Source organism: Tupaia chinensis, unplaced genomic scaffold (genome assembly GCF_000334495.1).
Source record: "Tupaia chinensis unplaced genomic scaffold, TupChi_1.0 Scaffold143584_1, whole genome shotgun sequence".
Classification (NCBI taxonomy): domain Eukaryota; kingdom Metazoa; phylum Chordata; class Mammalia; order Scandentia; family Tupaiidae; genus Tupaia; species Tupaia belangeri.
Genome location: NW_006203430.1, coordinates 7362590 through 7388916, shown reverse-complemented (window position 1 = coordinate 7388916; position 26327 = coordinate 7362590). Strand labels below are relative to the sequence as shown.

The 26327-nt window shown below is 39.6% G+C and overlaps 1 protein-coding gene across 2 annotated transcripts in view; it reads left to right on the top strand.

Annotated features, from left to right (window-relative positions):
• PTPN2 (protein tyrosine phosphatase non-receptor type 2) overlaps positions 1–26327 on the top strand; it is a 121722-nt gene that overhangs the window by 28820 nt on the left and 66575 nt on the right. For both annotated transcript variants that reach the window (XM_006164058.3, XM_027766496.1), the window contains exon 3: positions 22562–22662. In XM_006164058.3, coding sequence (XP_006164120.1) covers positions 22562–22662 — 101 coding nt within the window. The remainder of the gene's footprint in view (positions 1–22561; positions 22663–26327) is intronic.

Here is a 26327-nt window from a genome sequence, read left to right as displayed (position 1 = left end):
AGGGTACAGGAGCTCACCAGAGAGAGAGAGAGAGAGAGAGAGAGAGAAAGCATTCCACAATGGGACATGGTTATAGCACTATTTTTCCTCCATTTTTTTCATTCTTTTGGGATTTGGGCCACACATGTCCACACATCCAGTGTGTTTTTCAGACTACCAGGGGCTGGGATTTGAGCTATAGTCAGCCATGTAGAATTTGGCTCTCTTAACTTCTCGGCTGTGGGGCCAGACCCAAAGGGTAATTTGAAGGATACAGGTGAACAGCCAGATGAGCATAAAGGGAGGTTTGGAAGGGTCCTACGTTCTGGAGCTTCCATCCTCATGGAGTTGGGGTGTGCCACCCTCTTGGCACATAGAAGAATTTTTGTTCACCTTTCTACAAGCCTCCATTTGTTCAGCTGTCAAGAAGCACTTTTGATCCCTGTCTTTTTAATTCTTTTATGGAGGCTTCTTTGCATAGTAATTATTGAAACATGGACAACCATTTATATTGATATATGAAGTGTGATTGGACCGAAAAAGTTATAATAGACCAAGGAGAAAACCCAGGAAGGTTTCTGATTCTTTTTGGCCTCTTCCTGTAGCTTTCCTTATTCCCAGATATGGGGCAGGATCCTTCTGAAATGGGGGTCTTATGTTCTTCTGTCAGGCCAGGTGGGTCAGAGAATGTCTTTATGGCCAGCTCTAAGACAGAAAGGTGGGAAGAGATTAGAATGTATTTTAATTTCTACTACCTGCCTTTGGAAACATAAAGTCTAGTTTGTATTGTCTGCCTTTGGGTAAAAGGAGAACAGCAAAGGGCAGCGTGAGAGATTGCTTTCTGAGACTTGAAGTGCACCAATGTTATAGCAAAAGACTGTCTTTCCACCTTTATTGCCCTAAAACAGTTCTGAACCTGTTTTAAGAGTAAAGACAAAAGGTCCAGTTACTTAGGAAGAACAAGGGCTATGGGAGTTATGAGCCATGTACTGTGGACAAAAAACCCCCAAACATTGGATTATCAGAAAAGTCATGACGTATTTTTCTATGTCATTCTGTGCAAAAATGCATCATGACTTTTCCAACGACCTGATATATATAACATGTCATAATTATCACATTGACCAAGTAATTTTTCATGAAGATTGTATTGGCCGATTTTGGATAAATTAGATGAGACACCATCTCTTTAAACTATTTCATGTTTACTTTAACTTACGGTTCTCCTAACATGCTTTTTTCCTTACCAATTAGAAGTATTTGTGGGGTCCAGCAGGTGGCATGGTGGTTAAGGCACTGGATATCCACATGGCTAACCATGGTTCAAGTCCCAGATCTGGTGGCTTGCTTTTTCACTTTCCCTTTCTCTCTTGTCAAATTAAAAAATATTAATAATAATAGCAACAAATGGAAGTTAAATAAATGTTTTTAAAAAGTGCGAAGATAGTAACTAGGAGAGTGGTTTTCTACTTTTCTTCAGTTGCAGCACACTTAAAGATATACGACAGACTTCCTCTGAAACCTATGGCTCACCATGGCAACAGCTCTGGTGTGGCTGTGGGCAGTAATTCTAGCACTTAGGTGCCTCTTCACTCCCTCCAAATCTCTGGTCGAGAATGACTGAGATACAGGGACTAATTCTCAAGTGTTAACAATGAGGTTTACTTATTTATTTATTTTTAAAAAAACTTTTTTTTTTTTTTTTTTGGATAGATTTTTGCTACAGGGTGCATGTGCTCGCCAGAAAGACAGAGAGAGACAGAGAGATAGAAAGCGAGAAATCACTCCCCAGGGGGGATGGCCACACCACAATCCCTTCTCCTCCATTCTCCTCTCGGGATCTTGGGCATTCACGCACATGTGCCCGGTGTGAGTTTAAGCTACCAGGTCCGGGATTCAAACCACAATTGGCTACATAGGAGTTCAGCGACATAGCCATTACGCTAACTGCTGGTCCCTACCGATGAGTTTTAAAGATAATATTTTATAGTTGTACACCTTTGTTGCCTTTAATACTCATTTTGATCATTGTACATTTGGCTGCAATTATAAGCAATAGTACACAGAGATCTACTGTGCCTCTCACTTAGTTCCTCCTAATAGTAACATCTAGTGTAACTATAGTACAGTAACACACCCAGGAAATTGACATTGACATAGTCCATCCAGGTTTCTTCAGTTTTGGATGCAGTTATGTGTGGGTGGGTTTTGTTCTTTGCAGTTTTTATCATGTGTACATCTGTGTGATCACCACCACAGTCCAGGACAGTTCCATCACAAGATCACATGTGCTGCGCTTCTGTGGCTAGAGCCACTTGGCTTCTGTTCTCCTTCCCTAACCCTGGCATTGCTTTTAATTTTTATTTATTTATTATAGTTGCAGGCATTTGGGTATGTTAAATTGTATTTGTGACCCCTTGTTAGTTTTATTAAACATCTAAATGGAGAAATTTATTTGTCTTTTTATTTTATTTATTAATTTTTAAAAATTACCAGCGAGTGCAGGTGCTTTCCGGAGTGATAAACAGACAGACTATGCTCCAATAGGGCATAGTCATACTACAGTCCTTTTTTCTCCATTTCTCCATCCTGTAAGGATTTGGGGCATGCATGCAAGCATACTCAGCATATGTGTCAAACAGCCAGGGCTAGGATTCCAGCCACGGTCAGCCTTGTTAGATCTGGCTTCTATGCAGTGTTTTATAACCACCTCAGAAATTGGAGTTGACTTTTTTTTTTTTTTAAGAGAGATTTTAACTGCTATAGGTTGTTTGCACTATCCAGAGAGACAGAAAGCGAGAAATCATTGAGTTTCAAGCCACCAGGTCTGGGACTTGAACTGTAGTCGGCCAGGTGGGAATCCAGCAGTGTAACCATTACACCATCTGCTGGTCCTAACAGACTATTTTTAAGAAGTAAATCATTTGTAACTTAAATTCTCTCAAGTATGCAAGTCTGTAAAACTCTGTGATTTGTTTCCTGTTTTGTCAACCTGAAATAAGAGTTCTGCAAAAATGCCTCATGACTTTCCAGACAACCCAGTAGATATGTTCTTGTTCTCCTATCTCAAACCTTATATTCCATCCCAGCCCCCGTTTATAGACATGTGTATGTGTGCATGTACACACGAAGTCTTCAAAGAATATATGATGTGTCCAGCAAGTGATATGGTGATTAAGGCACCGGACTCCCACATGTTCAACCGGGATTTGAATACCAGATCTGGTGGCTTGTTTTCTCACTTTTCCTCTCTCTCTCTTTGAGTTCATGTGCCCAGAGTAATACTGCAAGTCTGTTTTCCTCTCTTTTCTCCAATTGTGTGTGCTATAATTTCTATAAAAACGTTAAAGTTTTTTAATATTATCATAGTAGGCCTTTGGGAAACTGAGAAAGAACTGACCGTTTATACACTTCTCTAAAATTTTTTTTCAGAATTATTTAATTTAATTTTATTTATTCATTCATTTTAATTTGACTAGAGACAGACACAGAGACACAGAGAGAGAGAGAGAGAAAGCAAGCTGCTAGGTCCAGGACTTGAACCGTGTTCAGCCATGTGGGAGTGTCTAGCGCCTTAACCATTATGCCACCTGCTGTCTCCCACCTCTCTAAAGTTTTTCTAGCCATTTTCCTACAAATTATTCATTTCAGTAAAACTGAATTCTTTGTAGTTCTCCCACTGTGGCTTATTCTTAGTACCTCAGTTTTTGAATATGTCATTCCCTTTTTGAAATATCCTTCCCCTTTCTCTGACCCACTTCAGTCAAAGCCCTCTTCCTGCAAGTATCAATTCGACATCCAGTAGAGGAAGTCATGGTGGTTCTCATTTTTTATAATAAGTATTTAATTTAATTTATTTATTGTTATTCTTCAGTTTGATCAGAAAGAGAGTGAGAGAGAGTATAGGAGAATTGGAAAAGTAAGCCGCCAGGTCTGGGACTCGAACCTCAGTCAACCACGTGGGAGTTCAATGCCCCAAGCACCATGCCACCTGCCACACCTGCCAGCCCTGGTAGTTCTCTTTTATTAAATCCAGATGGGCCCAGTAATGTTATTTATTTATTTATTTTTAATGATAGAGCACACAGGAAGAGGTGGCATATTTTTGACAGGATCTTGCTATCATGATCCTGTGTCCCAGCCTCCCAGTTAGCTAGAATTATAGGCATGCACCACTGCACCCAGCCTATTTAGGTTGGCCCAGGTATTGAACCTGGGCCCCATCATATGGCCCAGTCTTATGCACGGTGCCTTATCACATGTACCACTGTGGCTGGACCAGTAATGTGTATTTTTTAAAGGTTCTCAGGATGAAGCTGGTGTACCTTCTCAGCTGATAGTCACTGTATCATTTAAAATTGTGGGGGTGTTTTTGGAGAGGTTTTGCTATAGAGCACGTGCACTTGCCAGAAAAATAGAGAGACAGAGACAGAAAGCGAGAAATTACCCCCCCGGGGGGATGTCTACACCACAATCCCTTCTCCTCTATATTAGATCTTAGACACGCACGCACACACGCTCAGCATAAGTTTAAGCCACTGGGTCCAAGTCTCGAACCACAGTTGACTACATGGGAGTCCAGCAATGTAGCCATTACACTAACTGCTGGTCCCTAAAAATATGTTTTAATGTACAGTAAATATTTTACAGTTGTTGTTTTGGTTCAGAAAAAATGTGCTGAAAACTGCCTACTTATCTCACACTTTGCTGTTCACTGAGAATGTAATTACGGATTTATGCACTCTGCCCTCTAATAATGCCCTCCAATATAGTGGGGGAGATAAATATATAATTTATGTTATAGACATAGAGAAACCCTGCCAAGAATATCTATCTCTCTCCCTTTTGTATAGTCTCTCTCATTCATTTTAATTTTAATTAAAAAAGTAACTTTTAAGAGAGATTTTTGATATAGGGCACGTGCACTTTCCAGATAGAGAAACAGAAAGTGAGAAATCATCCCATCCGACCCCATCCCGCCCAGGGAGGATGGCCATGTTACAATCTCTTCTCCTCTATTCTCCTCCTGGGATTTTAGGCACATGCGCACATACACCTAATGTGAGTTTCAAGCTGCCAGATCCAGACTCTAACCACAGTTGACTATGTGGGAGTCCAGTGACATAACCACTACACCATCTGGTTCCCCTTCTTTAAAAAAATTTTTTTGCCACAGAATGCATGTGCACTCCAGAGAGATAAAGACAGAGAACAAAGGGGGAAAGCACTCTTCAGTGTTTTTTTTTTTTTTTTTTCCCCAGTGGGGCATGGTCACACTGCAATCCCTTTTCCATTTCTCTATCCTGTCATAATTTTGGGCACACACATGCAATAGGCAGGCATGTTTTTCAAGCTACCAGAGGCAGGATTTGAACTGCACTGTCAACCATGTAGGTTTCAGCTCCTGTAACTACCAGGCAATGAGGCCATCCTACTCTTGCTCATTTTATAATAAAAAGGAGATAGAACTTGCACGTAAACAATATTAGTAGAGAAAAGGGAAACATAAATATAGAATTCAAAAGAGAATCAGTGGCCCAGCGTCTGTGGCGCAGTTGTTAGCATGCTAGATTGCAGCGTTAGAAGCCACACAGCCGACTTCAGTTTAGATCTCTGCTCCACTTGACGTTGACCTGAAATATTCCAGATGCACTTGTGTGTATATGTGTGCCCAAGATCCTGACAAGCTGGAGGGTGGAGGAGGGGGATCATGGCCCTGTTGAGTGATGTGTGGCTCTTGTATGTGTGCACATGTTAGTTTAGGATGAATTTTTTAAAAAGTGCATTGAATACTGCAAACAATTTTATGGTAATAGGTGTGATCAGTTAGAAGAAATGGAGGAGATTCTGGAAAATTATAACTTAACCAAACTGACTCAAGCAGAAGTAGAGGCCAAAGAGTCCTATAACAACTAAAGAAACTAGCTAACTAAATAAATCTTTCCACAAAGAAAACACCAGGTTAGTTGGTCTTAACAGATGTGTGTTATAATAATACCAACTTTCCCAAATATTAGAAAAAAGAGATAATACTTTCATTTTTTCATGAGACTATTACATAACTTTGCTAGCCAAACCAAAATGTTTAGTAAGTATAAACTAGAAATCACAAACCTGTCTTCCTCATGAATACAGATTCTAAAATCCCAACAAAAGATTATCAAACTGAATACAGCAATATATGAAAAAGATAATATCCATTTTGGGTTTATTTTAGTAATATAAGGGTGGCTAAACATTAGCAAATCTTGTAAATATATTTCACCTCACTAACAAAGGAGAAAAAGCCATATGATTACCTCAATAAAAGTGAAAAATTATTATTTTTTTTGAGAGGTTTTTGCGATAGCGCGCGTGCGCTCGCCAGACAGACAGAGACATAGAGACAGAAAGCGAGAAATCACCCCCCAGGGGGGATGGTCACGCCACAGTCCCTTCTCCTCCATTTTCCTCTCGGGATCTTGGGCACGCACGCACACGCGCCCGGCATGAGTTTTAAGCCACCGGGTCCGGGACGCGAACCGCGGTCGACTACGTGGGAGTCCAGCGACATAGCCATTACGCTGCTGGTTCCCAAAAGTGGAAAATTATTTGATATCAGTTTTTGTTCATGATTAAGGAAAAAAAACACTTAACAAGCTACAAATAGAAAGGAACTTGGGGCACCAGCAGTTAGCGTAATGGCTATGTCGCTGGACTCCCACGTAGTGGATTGTGGTTTGAGTCCCACACCCAGCGGCTTAAACTCACACCGGGCTTGTGTGTGTGCGTGCATTCCCAGGATCCCGAGAGGAGAATGGAGGAGAAGGGGTTTGTTCCGCTCCCCTAGGGGGGGTGATTTCTCGCTTTCTATCTCTCTGTCTCTGTCTGTCTGGCGAATGCACGTGCCCTATAGCAAAAACCTCTCCAAAAAAAAAAAGAAAGGAACTTCTGTAAAATCATATCATCTAAAACAAGATAACAAGATATCTAAGAGTATCACTCTTAATGATGATATGATAGAAGCTTTTTTCTTTTTCTTTTTCTTTTTTTTTTTTTTTGAACAGGTTTTTTGCTATAGGGTACGCACCACTGCCAGTATAGGGTACGCACACTTGCCAGAAAGACAGAAAGAGACAGAAAGTGAGAAATCACCCCCAGGGGAGATGACTGCACCACAGTCCCCTCTCCTCCTTTCTCCTCTCGAGATCTTGGGCACACACGCACACAACGTCCGGCGTGAGTTTATGCCACTGGGTCCAGGACTCAAATCACGATTGCCCACATGGGAGTCCAGCGACACAGCCATTACACCAACTGCTGGTTCTGTTGGAAGCTTTAAAAAAAAAAAAAAATCAAGAACAAGTTAAGGATGTTCCCTATTACGACTTCTACTTACCATTGTGCTTTAGATTGTAGCCAGTACACTAGACAAGAATAAAAAATAAGAGGTATAAGGGATAGAAAGAAAGAAAGCTGTCATTTTATCTGTTGCTGTATAGCAAACCACTCCTAAACAGTGACTTAAAACAATAGCTGACATTTATTCTCACAAATCTGAGAGTTGATTGAATTCAGGTGATTTTTGTTCAGTGTATTTGTGCATTTGCAGTTAAGATGGTGGTTGGGGATGGGGTCACCCTAAATTCTTCCTTACACAGGTTTTTGGATGTTACCTCAACTGAAGCTGTCAGTTGGGTCATCTACTCATGTCATCTACATGTTACTTGAACTTCAGAATGTGGCAGCTGAGTCTCGTGTGTGTACTCTTAGAGAGCCATGCAGAAGCTGTATTTACTTTTGTGACCTAGCCTTAAAAACCACATGTAACTTCTACCACATTTGTTTTTTCTTATTTGTTAGGAATAATTTACCAAGTAAGTACATATTCAAAGATAGAGGGTAGGTAGTTTGTTTAATGGGAGAGGGATCAAAGAATTGTGGATGTGTTTTAAAACTACTACAATATAGATAATAGGATTTTTGTCACAGGTAACCTAAAAGAACAGACAAATCAAAGAATTATTTTTTTATTTTTATTTATTTGTAGAGAGTTTTTTGTTAGGGCATGTGCACTTGCTGGAGAGACAAAAACAGAGACAGAAATCAAAAAATCATCATGCAGAGGGAATGGCCATGCCACAGTCCCTTCTCTGTTTCCCTCTTAGGATTTTGGGCATACAAGCACATGCGCCTGGTGGGAGTTTTAAGTTGCCGGTTCAGGACTCAAACTACGGTCAATTATGTGGGAGTCTAGCCATGTAACCATTATGCCATCTGCTGATTTCCACAAATCAAAGTATTATTAAGAAACATTTTGATAGTTTCAGTTATGAGACAATAATCCTTCAGATAATTGAAACAAACCTTTATACATTATGAGAAAGCTCTTGTCATCTTAGTGAGCACATTTAGATAAAAACTCAATTTTAGGCCCAGCCTAGGTGGTGTGGTTGTTACCATACTGGACTGTGGAGCTGGAAACTACATGCCCACTGCAGTTCAAGTTCCTGACCTATCTGCCTGGAGATAATGCTGGGTGTGTGCATATATACCCAGGATGTTGGTGGGCTGGAGGACTTGAGGAAGGTGGTTGCAGAATGACCAAGCTCTGTGATGGGTACTTTTCTCTCTCTCTCTCTTGGCTTGTGCATACACACAAGCTCCATCATGAATGGGGGGGACACCTCAGTTACATGATATAGTAAGTATAGATTTAAGTTAAATTTTTATGGTAACTATTATGTAAATATTTACTGAAATTTTTTTCCTTAGTCCACCTAAAGCTTAAAAATAAAAACTAAATGTCATTTTAGTGCTTTCTGTTCGCAGTATCCATTGTTGACAGCTTTTTTACTTAAAGGTTTTCTCATTAATTAGTACTTTGGTCTTTGGTTTTATCTTAAGTTTTTTGTTTTTAAACTTCAGTTTTAATCGAGACTGAATCAAAACTATTTGTTCCTTTAATAATTCATTTCTTAGTCTATTAATGCACTGGAGTGGATCCCAGGAATAGGAACTAGAACTCTGAGTAAAGAAGCTTACATTGATTAGATAGCTAAGCCTAAGTGGAGCAGATGGTAGCCGACTTCATACACTTGAACTTTCTTGTGGAAAAAGAAATTCATGACCTGTGTTAAGCCCAGAACAGAACTAGACTTCATGAATTAGTAACATTATTGATGAATTTCAGATCTGCGTAAGCAAAATCTTCCTTTCAAGAGCAGTTTAAACATAAATGAGCCCTCTGAACTAGTGTACACATTATTGTATGTATTTTTGCAGACTGTGGATATTTCTCATTTTCAGAATCTAGAGAACATTTGTGAATGAATTAGGTTGCATCAGATAACTTTGAAATCTCTTAAATAATTTTTTGTTCCTATTTATTACCTCCTTGCCCCATTCACATTTCTTGCCTCTTACACCACTGATCTGTTAACAGATACACCTGTGTTTTTGGTTTGACCTACCAGTTTCCCAGTAAAGTCCTGTTCAGTCCTTAAAACGTAGTTAGGGGGCCAGCAGGTAGTGTGGTGGTTAAGGTGCTGGACATGACTGACTGTGGTCCGAATCCCAGACATGGAGGCTTGCTTTCTCATTTTCTCTCTCTGGTTAAAAAATAGTGATTATGATTGTTAAGCTAAACTATTTTGGCCTAAAACAGCCACTATACTCCCACACTTGGATTCCTGTCTGTAAGCTGAAATTGTACATGTTAGACTATTTTCCTCAACTGGTTGTTAAGTTACAGCCAATCACATTAGACACATTTTAGTCAATCACAGAAAGCCCGCCTTTTAGACTACTTAAGGCTACCATATGTCTATAGCCAATCTAATTGTGTCTCTACCTGATTGCTTCACTTTGTTTTTGTACATCACTTTCCCTTTCTGGAATTTAAAATACCGAGTCGACTATAAGACTAGCTGGAGCTGCTTGGAAATTGGTCTGCAGACTCCCAGATTTGAATCTTGTTAAGCTTTGCTCAGTTAAAATTCCACTCAATTAAATTGGCTGTTTTTTTCCTTTTAACATGATAAATAAAATTAATGAAATAAAGAATTATTTTTAAAAGAATGTTTAATTCTATAATAACAAAATAATGATTTAATTCCATTTATTATTTTTAATTTGATCAGAGAGAGAAAGAGTACATGGTTTTCAGTGAATATAGGTAGATAATAACATAGATGTTTATATACCTACCTACATGTATTTCCTAGCTTCATCCACTGAGATCTTTTAAAAGCAGTGATGGGACTAGCAGTTGGCATAATGACTATGTCACTGGACTCCCATGTAGTCAGCCGTGGTTCAAGTCCCGGACCTAGTGGCTTAAACTCACACGCTGGGCACATTTGCGTGCGTGCCCAAGATCCCAAGAGGAGAATGCAGGAAAAGGGATTGTGGCGTGACCATCTCCCTGGGGGGCGATTTCTTGCTTTCTGTCTCTCTGTCTTTCCTGTCTTTCTGGTGAGTGTACACGCCCTATAGCAAAAACTTCTCAAAAATAAATAAAATAAAAGCAATGACAACCTTATTAGCATTGGGCTTGCTTAACTTCTGTTGTCCAAATTTAATTCTCCGCTAAGAGGACTTCTTGGACCTGATTCCAAGGCAGGTGCAGGGAAAATGTAATAATAGCCTGGAGAGCCAGCCTATGTTGTGGTGGTAAAGATAGCTGCATCCACATGGACAACTGCACGGTTTGAGTCCCATACCTGGTGACTTGAAATCAAGGCTTGAACATGTGCATGCCCAGAATCCTAAAAGGAGGGCGAAATGGAGGAGAACGAATTATGGCATGACCGTTCCCTATGGGAGGTTGCTTTCTTACTTTTCTTGTCTCTCTCCAAAAACACAGGTACCTTCTGGCAAAATTTAAAATAATAATAATAGTTTGGAATGTCTTATAGTACCAGAATGTAAGGACATGATCAAAATATAATGAATTTTGGGCCAGCAGATGATGTAGTGGTTATGTCAGTAGACTCCCATGTGGCTGGCTGCGGAGTGGCCATCTCCTGTGGGGGATGATTTCTCATTTGCCCTCTCACTATCTCTCTCCAGCGAGCGTACATACCCTAAGGCAAAACCCTTTTTAAAAAAAAAGAAAGAGGGACACCAGATGGCATAATGGTTACATTCTGTACTCTCACATAGTCGACTGCAATTCAAGTCGACTGGACCCAGTGGCTTAAAACTCATGACGGGCACATATGCATGCATGCCCAAGATCCCAAGAGGAGAATGGAGGATAAGGGATTGTGGCATGGCTATCCTCCCTGGGGGATGTTTTCTTGTTTTCTGTTGCTCTGGCAAGCACATGAGCCCTATAGCAAAAATCTCTCTCAAAAAAATAAGTAAGTGGAAGGAAGGAAAAAAAAACAACAAACCCATGATGTTAGGACACAGAGGTGAGCTTGAAGCCCACTGGGGTAATCTGGAATAATTTGACCATTAAAATAAATAATGAATGGGACCAGCAGATGGTGTAATGGTTATGTCACTTGACTCCACGTATTCGACTGTGGTTTGAGTCCCGGACCTGGTGGCTTAAAACTCAGGCCAGGTGCCTGTGCATGCTTGCATGCCCAAGTTCCCTAGAGGAGTATGAGGAGAAGGGATTGCATCATGACCGTGCCCCCAGGGGGTGATTTCTCACTTTCTGTCTCTCTGGCAAGTGCACGTGTCCTACAGTAAAAACCTCTCTCTAAAAATAATAATGGATTATAAACTATTGAATAAAATAAGAATTCAAGAGTCCGTACCGAGGTAAAGAAGTAAATGAAGAGCTGACCCCATGGTGCAGTGATTAAAGCACTGTTCACTGGGAACTAGCTCCCACATGGCTGACTAGTTTGAATCTATGCCCCAGTGATTTGAAAAATATGGTGGTGCATGTGTGTGTACGTGTGTGCGCTCAAAATCCTGGAAGAGAAGTGGAGGAAAAAGTATTGCAATGTGACCTTGTACCCTGTGACAGTTGGAGACAGAATGAGTAAAGAAGGGCAGGAGGGAAAGAATAGAGAAAGTTGTACTTCCATATAGGATGCCAAATAATAAATGTTGGGGCCAACCTGTGGCCTGGTGGTTAAGGGAGCTGGATCCTGCACGATTGCTTACATGGTTCAAGTCCCATCAACTTAAAAAACATACCATGTGCATGCCTATTCAAAGTCCCAAAAGGAGGGAATAATGGAAGAAGAGAAGAGATTGCAGCCCAGTTAAGGGTGCTTTCTTCCCCTCCTCTCTCTGTCTTTCTCTCTCTGACAAGTTTACATGTACTTTGGCAAATTTAAAAAAAAAAAAAAAAAAGTTGAAATGCATGCTAAACTTGATGAGTGAAAATTTGATGAGCGAGGTATTTACAAAGTGTTAAAAGTATTTCCTCTACAAGATAATAAGTACAAGAAAAGTCATGGTAACTGAATAGTGGAGAAGGCTGGCAGATACCAACCTTTAAACAAGTGATCATGATCAAATCACATAAAAATTCTGAATCATTTGATAGGCTACATTGACCCCAAATTGCATATTGAACTCATTCATGGGAAAATATTAGACACCTCAAATGACGGGACACTTAATAAAACAACTGACTTTAGGTCTTCAGAAGGTTATAAAAGACCAGGAAAGACTGAGGAATGAATGGTTCCCGATTGAAGGGAACTAAAGAAACGTATCTAAATGTAACGTGATTCTAGATTGGCGTTCTTTGTTTTATGGACATTAGGACAACTGGTGAATCTTGAAACAGAGTCTTAGTTAATAAAGTGTATTGATTTTTATGATTTTTATGGCTATATAATAGGTAAGTTGGATTGTATCATTCTTTGTAGAAAAAATATACAAAAAATACTCAGAAGTAAGTGAGTATCATGCTCGTAATTTGCTGTCATGATTCAAGAAAAAGGTTATTTCCTCTTGGGATTTTTATGTTAAGTTTTAAAATTATGTCAACAAAGGAATTAGAACATGTTAACTTGGGGTATTGAATACTAGCCAACACATGAAGGCGAAAAAAAGGAAATAAAAGGCAAATAGATTGGGAAAGAAGAAATGAAACTGTCCCTATTTGCAGAGGACACAATAGTCTGTGTAAAAAATTCCAAAGAACCTTCTGTTGAACCTCCAGAACTAAAACTGAGTTAAGCCAAGTTGCTGGATACAAGATCAGCATACAAGAATCCATTGTATTTTTGTATATTAGCAGAAGCCAAGGTTAAAAATAAAGTGTTGCTTAGATTCACTCTAAGAAAATGAAATATTTTGGGATAAATCTAGCAAACATGTATGGAACCTGTATGTTGAAAACAATAAAACACTGATAAATGAAATAAAAAGACAGTCTAAATCAGTGGAGACACCTACCATGTTGATGGATTAGAAGACTCAACATAGTGGAGATGTAAGTTATTCTAGTCTGTTTTCACATTTTGACATTAATTTCTGTCAAAATATCAGGAACTTTGCAACCAGCAGTTAGCGTAATGGCTATGTCGCTGGACTCCCACATAGTCAACCGCAGTTAGTGTCCCGGACCTGGTGGCTTAAAACTCATGTTGGGCGCGTGTGCTTGCGCGCCCAAGATCCCAAGAGGAGAATGGAGGAAAAGGGATTGCAGCGTGGCCATCCCCCCCGGGGGGGGACTGGATTTCTCGCTTTCTGTCTCTCTGTCTCTGTCTGTCTGGCGAGTGCACACGCCCTATAGCAAAAACCTCTCCAGAAAAAAAATATATCAGGATCTTTTTTTTTTTTTTTTTGGTAGATATAAACAAGCTTATTCTAAAATGTATGTAGAGGGGCCTGTAAGTGGTATAGTGGTTAAGTCACTGGGCTCCCACGGGGCTGACTGGGTTTGAGTCTTGGGCCTGGTAGGTTGAGACTCATGCTGGGTGCATGTGTGTGTGTGTGTGCCCAAAATCCTGAGAGGAGAATGGAGGAGAAGGGATTGCAGCATGACCATTCCCCTGACTTTACTTCTAGAAGCAGAGATTCTGATTTTCAAGGAAAATAGTGAGGTGCTTAGTAATTATTTTAAGGTAAATCTTAGATTGTCTTTTTTTCTTTATTATAAAACATGCTACTTAAGGAGAAAGATAGCCATTTTCCAAACTACATTAATGAATTTGTAAAGACACTTCCCAGATATTCTTTTCATTGCCAAGACTCTTAGGGACAGGTTAAAGAGGACTTTTACAATTTAGAGATATGTGGTATCAGACTTTTTTTTAGGCTTATTTATTTTATTCATGATAAGGACTGTGTATGCACTAATACCTGCAAGAGAAGCACTCTCTGCAGTCTTGTCATGCTACTGTCCTTTTTCTTCAGCATTTCAGCATGTCAGGATCCTGGGCACACATGCATGCACATGGCATATTTTCAGGCCACCCATGGCCTGGAACCCATGGTTGGACATGGACTTCACACACTGCAGTTTAGTTTGCTACTGACTGCCTCACCAGGCTGGATCTAAAATCAGAATTCAATTGGTAACATCCTTTCAAGTTAGGAATATGAAATCATAGTGTATTGAAAGAGTTTGAGGACTTCAAATGCAGTCACCCTGTTGCTTGGAAAAGGTTGACTCTTTCGGATGTTTCTAAAGCAGTATATATTTTATTAGCAAGCCATTTGTTGAGAAAACTTGTTTAGTAACTCTTTCCATTTCTACTGCCATTATTTGGCTCAGGCATCTTTACCTTTTAATTAAAATTGTCAGTGTATTGGGTTATGAAGTTGTCTTCTTCCTTGTTCCAGTCCATCCTCTACACTACTAGAAGTTATTTCTTAAAAATCAGGTACTTTTGGGATCAGCAGGTGGCATGATGGTTAAAGTGCTGGACTCATGCATGACCAATCACAGTCTGAGTCCCAGACCTGGCTTCTTGAAAATCACACTGAGTGCATGGGCGTGTATGCACAAAATCCCGAGAGGAGAATAGAGGAGAAGGGATAGTGGCATGGCCATTCTTCTAGGGGATGATTTCTCTCTTTATCTCTCCTTCTCCCTATCTCTCTTTCTCTTCAACTCTTTAACTTTCTCCCTCTCTGACAAGTGCATGTACCCTATGGCAAAGACCTTAAAAAAGTGGGGAGTGGGGATCAGATGTGCTTAGACTAGTCTTAAAGTAACTTTATTGGAGTCCCCATTCATTGCCCGTGCCTGTAGGACAGCCTCCAGAGCTTCCTCAGAGTCTGCCCCCAGCTTATTTGGTGACCTTACTCTTATCTACCTAGATCTTCAGCCTTTCAGGTTTGCCACTCCTTCATAATAGGTCATTCCCATTTGTTCTTTATGTGCGTTCCTTCTGCTGAAATGTTTGTTTTTCTTAGGTTTTGCCATAGGGTGCGTGAACTTGCGGGGGGTGGGGGGGATTGCCATGCCACAATCCCTTCTCCTCCATTTTCTTCTCGCGATTTTGGTTTGTGCGCAAGCGCGCGTGTGCACACACACACACACACACACACACACACACACACACCACCAGCATGTTTTTCAAGTTGCCAGGTCCAGGCCATGTGGGAGTTGAGCATCCTTCTTTTTCTTTCTTTACCTATTTAGTAAAGCCTTCTCATCTGACTAGGTCTATTCAGGCAACAGCTCATCATGGTTCTTCCTGCCATATTTAATGCAATAAAGTATGATACTTAAAAGAATTTTTTTTCTTTTACTTTTAAAAAGCCTTTAACAAATAATGCCTTATTTTTATATCCTTGTTGCCTGGCCCTTAAAATATATTTGTTGGCTAAAAATGGTGTATGAGTGCTAAAGACATTAAATGTTAAGACAGACCAAACCTTGTTTCAGTGCATTGGGAGTTGGATCCCACATGGCCAACTGCCATTTGAGTCCCAACCCCAGTGACTCAAAAGACAGAAATCCCAGTGGGGAAGAGAAATAGAGGAAGGGGGATTGTGACAGGACCGCACCCTGTTTGGGGGGGAGGTACTTTCTGGCAGTAGCATGTGCTCTTTGGCAATTAAAAATGAAAGAATGACTAGACCATCATGGGGAGACTTCTATTAGAGAGACTATTTAGAGAAGACTGAATCTTCAAGAAAGTCAGATGTGGGCCAGCAGGTGGCCTAGTGGCTAAAGCACTGGACTCCCACATGATCGACAGCTGTCTGAGCCCTGAACACATGTTCTTTTATGCCTAAAATCCTAAAGGAGAACGAAGGAGAAGGGATTATGGTGTGGCCATCCTCCCTGGGGGGTGATTTCTCACTTTCCCTCTCACTGTCTTTTTCTCTGACTCTGCTTGAGCACATGTGGCCTTAAAAAAAAAGAGTGTGATGCATGTGAGAGATGCAATGGAAATCATACCTGAGGTGAGGATCAGTATGTAAGATCATGGCAGGAAGAGTTTAGAGTGTTTAGAGAGGAAGGCAAAGGCACCAACTGGGATGTAGGTTATATCAGAGAGACTGTGTGACATAACAAATGCGTAGTCTTTTAAATGACACAAACCTAGATTTGAATCCCCTTTTGTGCTTCTTTAGTGTGTTATCTTTGACTGACTTTATTTCCCTAGGTGTCAATATAGTTGACATGACAGTATTTACTTCATAGGGTTGTGAGAGTGAGAGATGACCCAGAAAGGTGTGTCATACAGTACCTGATTCATCATAGACACTAAATAGTCCCGTGCGGTAGCTGTAGTTGATAGCATGGTCAGTGAGAAACCATTTATGAAATAGAATTTTCATTGAATAGCAACAGTTGAAAGGTTAATACTCTATGTGTGTGAAGATTTGTGTTTTTTTCTCTATTAATATTGTAGAGTTTATGGTGATTTGGGTTTCGGTTCTAGCTTTGTTTTTTCTCATTGCTCAGTTTATAAAAGAAAATTCTAATATTTGTTTCTCAGCTCTTTCAACTCTAAGGGTGAAAGGTTGACATGGCCATAAAATGCTTTGAGTTCTTGGTAAGGAACTTATTGTTTACCCCTAACTGGGAATAAGAAAAGTCACCAGCAGGTGGCATGGTGGTTAAGGAACTGGATCACACATGACTGAATCCATAGGTTCAATTCCCAGACCCAGTGGCCTGAGAAACACACCAGGCACATGTGCACATGTGCCTAAAATCCTGAGGTGACTGGAAAAGAAGGGATTTCGGTGTGGCCATCCCTCCTGGGGGGATGATTTCTCACTTTCTCTCTCTCACTGGTGAGCACACATGTCCTGTGAAGAAATAAATAAATAAATGGAGAGAGAAAAAGAATAGGAAAAGTCAGCTTTTAATGAAGTACAAATAGAATTGCTTTTCTCAGTTTATAAATGTTCTTAATCTTTGCCTTGGAGTAACCTGTTGAGTATAGTTTTGATAAATGTAAATCCTCCTTTGTATTTGACCTGGGAAACTTTCCAAAAGGACATGTCTTTACATTAATGATAAATTGGGCAAAACTTTTGGGGGTTAAAAAAAAAGCTTATTATGACAGTATTGAAAGAGGAAGTTAATCTGTATTGTCAGCTAAGGCCACAGCTAGAGCTCGTCATTTCTTGAGAGATTAATCCATTTCTCAGAAAACATACTGTTTGAGGGTGGGAGGTGAAGGGATTCTTCACCAGAAGTTGGCTTCATTTTTTCCAGTTTATAAACCACAGTTCTATTTGGGTATTACATGTCTTAATTCACTCTGTGACAAGACCTAAAAGCAGATATTACCCTCTAGAAAACATACATTTCCTTGAACTTTCTGCTACTGATTTTATTAGATGTTGAGAAGTAAGATTTCCTGTAGAAGTGTGGTTTGTGTTGTTTTTATGCAATATAGTTTGTGTTTTATTTTTCTCTCCTTACTGGATCCTTTTTAAAAGATAGAAAAGAGAACAATAACCATAGACTTAGAATGATGATAAAGAATTGTGAGTTTGGGGACTTACTTATTTATATACCCAGAAGTTACAGAACTCTCACTTTTTATAATCACATTTTAAAGGTTTCTGGGCAGAATAACTATAGAAGAGGAAAAGAAAGCATGTAACTTTCCTCTTATGAAGTCAGAGGTCCAGTTTGGAATGAACACTACTTAGATTTGGGATTGATTGATAGTAACTGGGCAGGGAAAAGAGACATTTGACTCTCAGGTTGTGAGGGAACCTGTGTCTGCCCTCATAGGTACTTTGAAGTACACTGACTGATTCTTGATTAGAGAAGAGGCAGTGTCCTTTTTATCTTTGCTAATGAATACAAATTAATAAAGTCATAGTCTCTCTTAAAAATATTTTGATAGTTTTAATTTCATGGAATATTTATGTTTACCATCTTTGGATAGTTATTTTAAGGATACTTTAATAGATATATTTTAGTTAACACTAGAAATTCTTGCTTTTTTCTCTACAGAGTATCTTCTGAATCAAAAGATTATATGTACTTTTCATAATTAATCTTCTTAATAGAAGAATTATAATGACTGTTTAGTGACATAGGTGTGTGTTTGAGAGTTTATTTTGAATCAGTCTTGAGAAGAAAGCATATGTTCAAACAACATTTGTAGGCAGTTCTAAACACCTGTCATATTTTCCCAAGGATTACCTTCCTTTTTTAGTTATCTGCTAACAAAATTTAAATAATTTTTTTCCTTAAAAAAATTCAGATTCAGTGTTCCTTTGCTTTTGCTACTCCCTTTTATAAATGGATGTTAGACAGTAAGTGAGACCACTGCCTGGGTTGAGCCCTGAAGGACTGTGGCTTTTTAGGTTGTGCCCCGTTTCCCACTGACTCCAAGGAATGAACTGTGCTTTTTTGCAGGTATATGATCACAGTTGTCCCTCAGTATCAGTGGGAGGTTAGTTTTGGGACCCGCAGCAAATTTTTAGGTGCTTAAATCTCTCTTATAAAATGACATATTATCCATTTTTTAAAACGTGATATTTGCATATAACCTATACACAACCTCCCACATATTTTAAATCATCTCTAGGTTACTTATAGTTCCTAATATAATATAAATGGGGTGTAAGTGTTAAATAGTTATTCTATTTTATTTATTTTTTGTTTGTTTGTTTGGCTATAGGGCATATGCACTTGTCAGAGAGAGACACAGAAAGAGGAAAAGCGAGAAATCACTTCCTGTGGGTGGGCGGGAAGCCATGCTGCAGTCCCTTCTTCTATAGTCACCTCTTGGGATTTTGGGCACACATGCACATGCTTTTGGCATGGTCTTTTTTTTTTTAATTTTATTTATTATTTTTTAAAGTTTGCTAAAGGGCATGTATGCTGAGAGAGAGAGAGAGAAAGTGAGGAAGCACACCACCAGGTCTAGGACTTGAACCCTGGGTGGCCATGTGGGAGTCCAGTACCTTAACTCCCACACCATTTACTGCTCTCCTACACATGATTTTCAAGCCACTGGGTCAGGGACTTGAACTTCAGAATCTGTCATGTAGGATCCAGCACCTCAACCTCTGTACCACCTACTAACCCAGTACTGTATTGTTTTGTATTCGTATTTATGTATTTTTGGCCCCCAAATATATATGTTTTGGTTTTTTTTTTTTTGGGGGGAGAGATTTTCGCTATAGGGCGCGTGCACTCGCCAGACAGACAGAGAGACAGAAAGTGAGAAATCACCCCCCGGAGGGGATGGTCACGCCGCAGTCCCTTCTCCTCCATTCTCCTCTTGGGATCTTGGGCACGCACGCACACATGACCGGCGTGAGTTTTAAGCCACCGGGTCCAGGACTTGAACCGCGGTCGACTACGTGGGAGTCCAGCGACATAACCATTATGCTAACTGCTGGTTCCCTATATGTTTTTATTTTTAGAGATATTTTTGCTATAGGGCACATGTGTTTGCCAGAGAAACAGACAGAAAGTCAGAAATCACCTCCCAGGGGGGATGGCCACACTGCAGTCCATTCTCTTGGGATTTTGGGCACACACGCATAAATGAGTTTTAAGCTACTGGGTGCGGGTTTCTAAACATAAGTCAATGATGTGGGAGTCCAGTGATATAACCATTATGCCATCGGCATATTTTTAATCTATGATTGCTTGGTTGAGCCTACAAATGTGGAACCTGTGAATATAGAAGGTCAGGTGTTCCATATTTATAAAGTATTGAGTTAACAGCCTGGTGTAGATTTTATAGATTGAGGAAAATAAGACTGAATTCTCGTTCAAAGCCCTGAAGACAGGGTATCAAATACTCTTAAAACCAAACTGATTGAAGTCTTTTTTGAGATTTATTTTCTCTATATCTATGGGCTTGTCTGGGCTAGGGCCATGCAGGATGGGGAATCCTGGCTTTTTAATAGATTCTTTATTGTATGTTGCCCAAATGGCTCTTTTCAATTGTGTTTGTGTTCTTTCGGTAATTACATGAGGAAATACCTTCCTTTGGTTTGAATTTTAGGGATTGTTTAGCATTCTGAAAGAATATATTATTCTTTTGGTGTGTTATCTAGATGTATGGTCTATATTTCGTTAATTAGGTAGCTGACCTTTTTAGCATCTCTTATAACATAACTCTTAAAGGGTGATTAAACTGTTAACAAAAAAATAAGTGACTTTAAAAAAAAAAGTGCTTGCTGACATCATCTTTCCGAGAACACTAGTATATGTGATTTACTATAACAAGATCTTAGTTTTTCCTGTTGGCAAATGACATGTAATATTTACAGAGGTCTTGGGTTCAGTCCAGCAGAAACATCTCAGATAAATTGATGTGTGAAACTAAAGCCATTTAACATTTTCTTTCAGGAGATAATGTCAACAGGTTTTTAGTTTAAAAGTGAGATAGTGGATATTTAGTATAGATTTTTGGGGGGAAACAGCTTATAATAGAATGTATTCTCCAGAGTTAAACATCAAACATCATGTTTTCAGTTTATGGTTCAGTTAGATGCTTCTGATAGGTATATTTAGAATTAAGTTAATATTAATTCTGTTAAGCACATGCTTTTTCTTCTGTGTCATGCTTCTTTTCCTTTCCCATTTAAATACTATAAAGTCAGATTTTTATATTTCACTTATTTAAATAAAATTCTAAACCTATGAAATTTTTACTTTTAAAAACTAAAAATACAGGCCCAGCAGTATTAGCACATGCTGCTAAAATACTCTGTTTTGCAGATTAGGACCATATTCGAGTTCCATGTTCAATTCCTGGTCCAGCCTAAAAGCTAGGCATGGTTACACACGTGTGTAGTCCTGTCTTGGAGACTGAGATAGGATGAGCTCTCTGGGACCAGCAGTTGGCATAATGGCTATGCCGCTGAACTCCCATGTAGTCAACCGCGGTTCAAGTCCTGGATCCCGTGGCTTAAACTCACGCCGGGTGCATGTGTGTGCATGTCCAAGATCCCGAGAGGAGAATGGAGGAGAAGGGATTGCGGTGCAGCCATCCTCCCTGGGGGGTGATCTCTCATTTTATCTCTCTGTCTCTCTATGTCTTTCTGGCGAGCACACACGCCCTAAGCCTAAAAGCTAGGCATGGTTACACACGTGTGTAGTCCTGTCTTGGAGACTGAGATAGGATGAGCTCTCTGGGACCAGCAGTTGGCATAATGGCTATGCCGCTGAACTCCCATGTAGTCAACCGCGGTTCAAGTCCTGGATCCCGTGGCTTAAACTCACGCCGGGTGCATGTGTGTGCATGTCCAAGATCCCGAGAGGAGAATGGAGGAGAAGGGATTGCGGTGCAGCCATCCTCCCTGGGGGGTGATCTCTCATTTTATCTCTCTGTCTCTCTATGTCTTTCTGGCGAGCACACACGCCCTATAGCAAAAACCTCTCAAAAAAGAAATAAAGAGCTCTCCATAGAGAGACCATGTTTCTAAAAAGAAGAAAAAGAAAAATTAGAAATAGATTTAAACTTGTAATACAATCTGAATAATGAACTATTTTTAGTGGTCTTTTCAAGAACGTGGTTGGAATATTCCAACTGTATTAATATGTGTATGTGTGTATATCTAGAGAGGAAACCGAGAAAGTGAGAAATCATCCCCCCAGAGCAATGGCCCTGGCCCAGTTCTTCCTCCTCCATTCTCCTCTAGGGACATGGGGGACACACACAGGTGTCTGGTGTGATTTTCAAGCCACCAAGTCCGGGACACAAACCACTATCAGTCATGTAGGAATCTAGTGCCTTCATTACCACTCCACTTGCTGGCCCTTTATTTAAATATTTTTAACCTAAGCATATTGAAGTGCTAAAAATTATTTAAGTACAGGTTGTCAAATTGCATATCTGTTGAATTTAGGAAAATTAAATATAGTTATTCTGGAAATCTAGTCTCATTCATTTGAAGTCAGCTATCTTTTTGTCACTACTAGTGTAAATAATCTATTTCTAGAAAGGTAAATGCTTTATTTGTTTTGCTATGTTTCATTTGTTGGTCAGCTTTTCAAGTTATAATAGTTAAGATACTACAAAAGAAATGCTTCCTTTCCAATACCACTGTAACAAACAAAATTATATTTTGTACTTCCTATTAAAAATAAAATGGAATAAGTTAGAATTTTTCTCAACTCTCCTATGGTGCTAATATATTTTTCGTTTTGTTCTATTTTATAAATACCTAGAAGATTAATATCAAGTTAAAAAATGAGTTACAGTTTATCATTCTCTATTTTCAGATGATCACAGTCGTGTTAAACTGCAAAATGCTGAAAATGATTATATTAATGCCAGCTTAGTTGACATAGAAGAGGCACAGAGAAGTTACATCTTAACACAGGCAAGTAGTATGATACTGAGCAGAAGTCTGAAAACAAAGGTTTTGTGGATGTTCTGCTTTAAAACATGGCTAAAAGTTTGTCTTGATGTCTTGGAAATGAAATGCTTTTTCAGTTTTTTCTGGTTATATGATGAATTATAGACATTTAAAAGTTTCAAAGCTTTGATTAAGGTAAAAAAATAATTTTTAATGTTCTATGTTCTGCGAGGGAAAATTTTTCTGAAATGACATAGGCCCGTTCTATTCAGGCTAATTATCTTTTACTGTTTGTCAGACATAAAGCATTTGGTTAATGCATTGTTAGCGTCTTTCATTTCTCTACTTCACATACCTGTAGCATAACCAGAAGCCCTTGAAAGCTCTTCACTACTTCCCTCTGGCATGTATAAGGAGTCTTCAAACAGTTCATGGAAAACTGCATATTATGATAAAAAAAAATCTTTCTTTGCAGCTAAATGAACTTGTATTTTAATTCCATTTTCCACAAGCTTTTCGAAGTCCCATCATACTTGCAGAGGGTGTGGTTATCCCTTGAATGGAGGTCTGGTTATCATCAGGGTCTAGTGAGAGTGCCTGAGACCAAGTGCCCTAGAGGACAAGCTGAGAGACCAAGGTGCTGGGCAACACCCATTGACATTCTGCCTCGTTGTTTCCTAGTACACAGGCTACATACATAGGCATTTACTCCTGTTCTTCCATTCTGAGATTACAGAAGAGATTTTGTCCACACCAGGTACTCTTTATTTATTAAATAATGGACACTTGACTTAACAGCACTATCTTTTCCCACAGTTGAAGATAATAAGTATAATATTTGAGCTTTTAGTTGTTTTTTTTTTTCTTTTTTTGGACAGGTTTTTGCTATAGGGCACGTGTGCTCACCAGAAAGACAGAGAGAGACAGAGAGACAGAAAGTGAGAAATCACCCCCCAGGGGGGATGGCCACACTGCAATCCCTTCTCCATTCTCCTCACCAGATCTTGGGCATGCACTCACACATGCCTGGTGCGAGTTTAAGCCACCACGTCCGGGACACTAACTGCGGTCGACTACATGGGAGTCCAGTGACATAGCCATTACGCTAACCGCTGGTCCCGAGATTTTAGTTTTGTACTCATTGGAGAGACAGAGAAAGAGAGAGAAGAAAGCGAGGAATCACCCCCTCACCCCAGAGAGTATAGCCACACTTCAGTCCCTTCTCCTCTGTCTCTTTTGGACATGCACACACATGCACCTATCATGATTTTCAAGCTGCAGGTTCCAATACTCATACTGTGGAACTGGTCATGTGAATAGAGTCCTGAACCCAGCAGCTTAAAACTCATGCTAGTCGCATGTGTGTGTCCAAAATTCCAATAGGAGAATGGAGGAGGCGGTAATTTCTTGCTTTCTCTCTCCCTGGTGAGCACATGTGACCTATACCAAAATTTCACTTAAAAAGAAAAAAAATCTACTTTATACTTGAAACAGCTATAACATTAAAAAAGAGAGAATGACTAATCTAGATTGCTTATCATAACCTTTTATCTTTCCTCTCTAGTGTTTTCCCCCAGTATCATTTATTGATTCTTCTTTCTCTTCTTACTCTTTAAAACCTAGGTTTTTCTCAAGATTCTGATTTAGGTCCTCATCTCCCTCCCTACCCCCAGTCTATATTTCAACTTTCCAAGACCATGGTTTTTGACTTTTGTGACCTAGCAGAAGATAGACTCTGTAGTATATGCAGTCAGATGATGGTGCCAGCACTTCATTGCCTATTTATTCTCTAGCAAAGATATCCTGAGACCTACTCTGTGGCAGACAGCATTTAAATAAAGCAAACTTTAGTAAAAACCCTGCCATCATGAACTTTATATTCTAGCGGGAAGTAAAATTTAATAATATTTAACAATTTTATAACATTTTCTATTTTAAATCCTTTGTATAATTTAAACCTTTAGATTTCTTTTTTTTTTTTAAGAGGTTTTCGCTATAGGGCACGTGCGCTTGCCAGACGGACAGAGAGAGACATAGAGACAGAAAGCAAGAAATCACCCCCCAGGGGGGATGGTCACACCGCAATCCTTTCTCCTCCATTCTCCTCTCGGGATCTTGGGCACGCATGCACACGCACCCGACTTGAGTTCTAAGGCACCGGGTCTGAGACGCGAACCACAGTCAACTATGTGGGAATCCAGCGACATAGCCATTACGCTAACTGCCGGTTCCCAAACCTTTAGATTTCTCATGTATAAAATAAGGTTAAAAGTACCACAGAGTGTAGATCTCAGTATAGCTTAGTTGGAAAATGAATAGGCAGTGAAGTGCTGGCTTCAGGGTTTGGCACATATACTACAGAGTCTACACTCTGTTAGGTCACAAAAGACAATACAGTGATCCTAGAAAGTTGAAGTATAGACAAAGGTGGGGAAGGAGGAGGACCTAAATTTTTGATAGAATCTTGAGAAAAGACCTAAGTTTTATTTTTTTAGAATTATTTATTTTTCTTTACTATTATTATCTTATTTGACCAGAGAGAGAGGGAGGGAAAGTCAGAAAGCAAGCTGCCGGGTCTGGGACTCAAACCACGGTTGGCCATGTGGGAATCCAGCGTCTTAACCACCTCGCCACTTGCTGGCCCTAAGACCTAGGTTTTCAAAGACCAAGAAGAGAAAGAAGCATAATAGTATGGGGAAAAACATTAGCGAGGAAGAAAGGATTATTGTAAGAAACCTATTAGGTCATGACGTATTTTTCTGTTTTTCTATAAAAAAATACATTATAACTTTTCCAACAACCCAATAGAATAGTCATTCTTTGCCCTTTTTTTTTTTTTTTTTTTTTAAAGAGATTTTTGCCTTAGGGCATGCGCCCTCACTGGAGAGAGAGACGGAGACAGTGAGAGGGAAAGTGAGAAATCACCCCCCAGAAGGGGTGGCCATGCCGCAACCCCATCCCCTCCATTCTCCTCCCAGGATCTTGGACAAGTGTGTACATGTACCCAGTATGATTTTCAAGCCACTGGGTTCGGGACTTGAACTGTGGTTGACCACGTGGGAGTCCAGTGACATAACTGCTATACCATCTGCTGGTCCCTCTTCACTATTTTTAAATATAATTGTTTCAAGTAGAAAAGTACCAGTGGTACTGTTATCCTTGTTTGATGCACAAGAAATCTAAAGCGATCCATTAACATTTAAGAGACAGTAAATAAACATATTAAGGTCGTACAACAAATAAGATGAGAACCAAAATTGAAAGCTACATGGGTTCTGTGACTCCTGGTATTATTTATTCTTTTTTTTACATTTTTAATACATTCAATTACATTATTTAGCTTACAAGGTGATCATTTCAGTATATGAACATTTCTCCCCGGTCGAGTTGATCAAAATATAACAACACTACCTCCCTGTCTCAACAATGGTGTCTTCGTATCCCTCCTCCAAATGTTCTTCCCCAGGCCCCACTCCTCCACACACACCACATCTTGCATTCACATCCACCTCTTGTGTTTGTACATCCTTTAGCCCATCAGTTTCAGTTATAGAGTGCGGACATTCGGTATATATTAAGTGGGGACATACAGTGTCTCTCCTTCATAGCCTGGCTTGCTTCACTCAGCAGTAAATCTTCCATATTCTTCCACTTTCTGTCAAAAGTCAGGGTTTTGTTGTTCTTAATGG